The sequence below is a fragment of the Lacerta agilis genome, chromosome 4 (genome assembly GCF_009819535.1).
Source record: "Lacerta agilis isolate rLacAgi1 chromosome 4, rLacAgi1.pri, whole genome shotgun sequence".
Taxonomy (NCBI): domain Eukaryota; kingdom Metazoa; phylum Chordata; class Lepidosauria; order Squamata; family Lacertidae; genus Lacerta; species Lacerta agilis.
In genome coordinates, this window is record NC_046315.1 from 84,606,456 (window position 1) to 84,611,822 (window position 5,367).

Here is a 5,367-nt window from a genome sequence, read left to right on the forward strand (position 1 = left end):
TGCAGTGTGCAGCCACAGCAGCAGTATTGGCACCAAATGCATCCCCAGTATTAATAAAGGTTTTCAGTGCTGCATTCAAGGCAGGGGAAGGAAGGGGGAGGCAGCAAGGATTGCTAAGTGAAAATGACATGGTTTGGAACCAGAGAGAAACACACTGCAGCTTTCACACTGGAGTGAAAGCAAAGAGGCTTTTTCTTTCATTTAATTCCCCCCAACTTTTTTTAAAAAATTAAAAGGGTGGGAATCCTACTTGTGTTCAGAAAGTGATAGTGGGGGGTGGGTTTAAAAAATTGGAATGACTTGAGCTTTGAAAACATTTTCACTTTAATACTGGAAAAATATGCCATTATAAAATCCTCGAATATAATTAATTAAGTCTCGCTTGCGTTCTCCTCAGCTCAGATTTTTTCTCTCCCTCCAGTTTTTAAGAGTGTGATTTACAAGAGCACACACACAAAAAAATCTTACTCCCATTCAACTTTGCAGCTTAAGCACTCAAGTGGCATTAATTGAACATGCTTAACTGCTTGGGATGTCTTTGTTTTTTTAAAAAATAGCTTAACACTTTTAATCATCAGAGAAAATGCTGAGGGTATTTTTTTTTTTTTTTTTTACATTCAGATGGAAAGGCATTATTGGAGATGTTAATTTCCAAAGGAAACTCAAAAATAACCAGAAGCAAACTGGCCCCCTCCTCCCTCCCCCAAACAGAAAAAATCCACCCAACAAAGTAATTCATTTTCCTACACCCCCAAACGCAAAACCTGAAACCCATGAGCGTATAGCCATGCAAACATGTCTTAAATAAAATCTTTACATTTTTTCCTTGTTTGTTTCACAGTAAAAGGACGATCTCTACTGCCTAGCAATCACACAAAAATAATGGCAAAATGGCACTTTTTTATTCTTATTATACTGTATTTTTTATATAGAAAGTTTGATATGATGGAACTTATCAGGTAAGAGGGAGGACGAGGTGAACTGGACGCTGCTTCCATTGGGGGCTGAAGCGTCCCTGGGTGGTTTGTATCCATGCGAACCATGCAGCAACTTGGGTTTGTTTGTCTGTTTGTTTAGATCAGAGTCATTTATTTACAATACATTCATGCCTTCGTGCAACTGGACACTCTTGCTTTGTTTGCAATGGGGAGGGCGCCAGGGGGAGCCCTTGTCTCCCCAGCACACACATACACACACAGGGCCCATAGATCCACCTGGTCATAGGTCACCTTGCAGAAGAGTGTGTTCTTATTTACTCTCTCACTCTCTTTTTAACCCCTAAGTTGAGCCATCCTCTTTGACTGGATCATTCTATCTTTCCTTTCTTTCCTTGCCATTGCCTATGCAGTGCACATTTTTACACCAAGCACAGCCTCAAGTTGAAGGCTTGGCCAAAAGGGGGGGGGAAGCAGGCCTCCACTCACAGCATTTCTCCCCAGTTTGGTGAGTGAGTGGGTAGGTGATTTTTCACCAGAAGGTAGCTTTAAGGTGGGCAATGCCCCATCCCATGTTGTGGTCCATTCACATCAGCGGACGAGACAGCAATGCACAGATCAGGAAAAGGGAGCTTTGAGCCACTGGAGGGAAGTTGAGGTTGCTAGCTGCTGAGCTTGAACTGATTGCCCATAATATGATTTAAAATTTTAATGGTTTTTTGTTTTTGTATTTGTATTTCCCCAGTCTGCTGTCTCAGTCTGATAGGGAGTGAGAGCCACAGTCATATACCCGATGGGCTCCATCTGCATTGTAGGGTCCATTATGCCAGTAGGATGAGTCGCAGACTGTCTGTAAGGAGTTGATCTCCGAGGCTGAGGAGTTGGCATCCCTCCTCTTTGAGCGCTTCCGGTTCCTCAAGATAAAGACCAGCATGCCCACCACTGTGAATGCAGAGGTGACGAAGACCAGCAAAAGGCCAGGCACCAGCACCGAGATGGAGACCCTGCTAGTCTCCAGGTAGGAGTTGGAATGTGTCCCAGTCTCGGCCAAGCCAGTGCTGTTCTTATGGGAGGAAGTCAAGGTGGGCAAGACCTTGAGTTGAGGGCAAATGGCCTCATTGGAGAGGGATTCAAAGTCCTCCTTGAAGAATTCTTCCGGGGTCTCGCATCTCAAGTCACTCATCATCACCTTGGGTCGCAACATCTCCACCCACTGTTTGAAAGGGACAATGGGGCACTTACAGTCCCATGGGTTGTCATGCAGGTCTATTTGGGTGATGGAGGTGAGCTGGTCCAGCACCCCTGCCACTGGTAGGTAAGGGAAATAGTTGTTGTGGATGCTGAGTTTGGAGAGGGAGACCCCAGCAAAGACATCAACAGGGAGGGACCTCAGAAGGTTGTTATTCAAGATGAGAACCCTCAGCTTGGGCATGGCATTAAATGTCCCTGGCATGATGAGCTGGATGACATTAAATTCCATGTTTAGGTATTCCAGGTTCTGCAGTCCATTGAACTTCTCCCTAGAGAGTGTGTCCAAATAGTTATTGTCCATGTAGAGCCACACCAGCTCCAAAAGGTTCTTGAAGGTGTTGTTCTCCATGGTGGCGATGTTGTTGTTGCCCAAGTCCAACAGGTTGAGTTTGCGGTAATCCACAAAATGGGATTTTCGAATGGTGTGGATTTTGTTGCCCCTCAGGAAGAGCTCGTGCACGCTGGAGGGCTTGGGTTTCAGATCCACCAGGCTGCTGACGTTGCCGTCGTTGCAATTCACCTTGAATCCTCCTGGGATCTGGTGGCAGACGCAGGTGGCAGGACAAGGTGTACTGCTGGAGGACTTGCCTTTCACGTTGATGGTAGAGCCGGCAGCTGTAGGTCTAGTCTTAATCTGCCAGTTCACCGGGATCTTTGTACCTCCGTGAGGAGCAGAGCCCGGGGTGGCAGGGTCTTCCTTGCCATGGATCTTAAAGGGGGTCGGGATGGGCCCGGGATCGCACGTCTCCTCTTCCGCAGGAGGAGCAGCCAGGCTGGAATCCACTCGGTTTTTCCTGCACAACTCCTGCTCCGTGGTCTCGTTTAGATCCTTGCCCTGCAACCTCGTAGGGGCTTCACAAATCACCCGGCCGATCAAGGCGTTCTTGGGGATGTTCTCCAGCCATTCTTTCAACGAGAGCAGGTCGCACGTGCAGTCCCAAGGGTTATCCTCTAGCAGAATCTCAGCAATGCCCGGGATCTGCTCAAGCACGTCCTCGTAAGGCAAGGTTTTCAGGCGGTTGCCCCGCAGGTCCAGGTGGGTGATGGGCACGTACTGGAACACGTTGGCAGGCAAAACGCTGATGAGGTTGTCGTTTAAAATCAGCACCTCCAGCTTGTTTAAGTCCCGAAAGGCCCCCGGGTCAATATCCCTCAATAAATTAAAATCAGCCTGGAGGTATTCCAGATCGTCCAAGCCCAGGAAGGTCTGCTTGCGAAACGATTTGATCTTGTTGTTGTTGATGTGCAGCCGCTTCACCAGCTGCAGCCCCAGGAAAGCCCCCGGCACGATCTCGTGCAAGCCGTTGTTTTCCATGTGCAAGCTGACTGCATTGTAAAAGTTAGCGAACTCATTGGGGAAAAGGCGAGTGAGGGAATTGCCGTGCAGGAACAAATGGTAGAACTGGGAAGTGGGGGCCGAGAAGCGTTGCAGGCTGGTGAAGCCTTTCTTCTCGCAGTCGACGTGCAAGTCGCCCTCGATCTCGGTGCACAAGCAGATCTTCTCTTTGCAAACGTCCCCTGTAACATTCCCGGCAGCGAAACAAAGAGACGTCTCCAGCAGCAGAATCCAAAGCAGCATTTTTAAACCGAGCGAGTCATCCCCGAGCTGGAGCACACAGAGGAAACGGCAAGGCGGAAATTCTCCCCTCTCACGCCGTCAAGTTCCTTCCAGGCATGGAGTGTCCGAACCGATGCCAAAAAAAAAGAGGGGGAGGGGGAGGATAGGGGGCAAAAGCCAGAAAAACAGAGAGAGAGAGAGAGAAAGAAAGAGAGAGAGATCGTGCTGGGTAGGGAGGAATGAAATGGGGAGGGGAGAGAATCGGAGGATGTGGGGGGCGCTGCCTGGTCTCCTCTTAGCCCTCTCTCCCCCCCAAAACACTGCAACAGCCCGGACTCCAGTCAGCGATCATATCCACAAACTATCCAGGCACGTACTGCGAGGCACAGGAAGGGGGGGAAGTAGGAGACCCCCCTTCATAACCTCCACCCTCAGAGGGGGGGCACCCGCCCCCAAAAAAGAAGAAAGCGAAGTCGATCTCCGGCCGCCTCGGCGTTAAGGAACGATCTGGCTAGCAATTGGCAGCAGCAGCCGCTGCATAGGCAGGAGGAGCGCGGAGGAGCCGGGAGCGCAGCGGCAGGAGCGGCCCGTGTGCATGGCTTGGCTTCGGACTGACCTTGCTTTTTTCTCTCGTGCAAAGCCGGCTTCTGGGATCCCTGCTGCTGTTGCTGCCGTCGCCGCTGGATGCCCAGGAGACCCCTCTCTGGGTGCTGTCCAGTCCCCCTTGGTGCTGAAATCACGCCCCAACCTAACGACTGGCTGCCGAACCAATGGCGCTGCAAAAATTCTGCAATCGCTGCGTTTTTGGTCTGTCCATTTCTCCCCCTTACCGCGTTGCCTCGCGTTCTCTCTCTCTCTCGGCTTCTCCTGTCTTCCCCTGCGCTCTCTCTCTCTCTCTCTCTCTCTCTCTCCCCCCCCTCTCCCGTCTTCAGAGCTGCACAGTTACTCACTCATTCACGCACATAAGGCAGGAGTTGCTAAGAGGTTCTGCTCTTTCCAGCCTGGTGCACTCGGAAAGATCTGACACCCTCTGCTGAGCCGCAGTGGCAAAAATCCATCTGCTGAGGGAATGCTGAAGAAAGAGGGGGCGCAGAGAGAGAGAGACGGGGTGGGGGGAGAGGAGCGGGGGAGAGATGAAGAAAGAAAGAAAGAAAGAAAAATCAATCCACGTCCAGGGCAAGCGTCAAAGAAATTCTGGTGTGCATCGCTTCTAAGGGCTCCTTCCTAAATGGATTCTTTCATGTCTGCCTTTTAATACTGGAAAGTTGAACATTTCCTGTTTCGCTCTCCATCTCCCCGCCAGGCGGGCGTCACACCTGGATCCGATGTTCTTTCTCTCTGGGAAAGGGCAGGGGAGAGCCAGAGAGAGCCTCCGCTATCCTCCCAGCGTGGCTTGACTCGAATTAGTGTCAGGGTGTCAAGCGACTAGCGATCGGAGGTAATTATGCTGCACGCCATTTTTTCAATGCATTGCTTCCTCCCTCCCCGCAGCAGAGAGGTTGTCACGCTGCATTTGGCATCTTTGTGGCGTCTTTCTTTCTTTCTTTCTTTCTCCGTCACCCTCTTCCTTTTCTATTTGTTGTTGTTGTTGCTGTTGGGGCTGTTGCTGTGGAGCAATATTGC

At 50.3% G+C, this 5,367-nt stretch overlaps 1 protein-coding gene across 1 annotated transcript; it reads right to left on the minus strand.

Annotated features, from left to right (window-relative positions):
• Window positions 1–306: 306 nt before the first annotated feature.
• SLITRK1 (SLIT and NTRK like family member 1) lies at window positions 307–4,853 on the minus strand. The gene has a single exon (XM_033147871.1). The coding sequence runs from the start codon at window positions 3,763–3,765 to the stop codon at window positions 1,690–1,692; it is 2,076 nt and encodes a 691-aa protein (XP_033003762.1). The 5' UTR covers window positions 3,766–4,853; the 3' UTR covers window positions 307–1,689.
• Window positions 4,854–5,367: the final 514 nt, after the last annotated feature.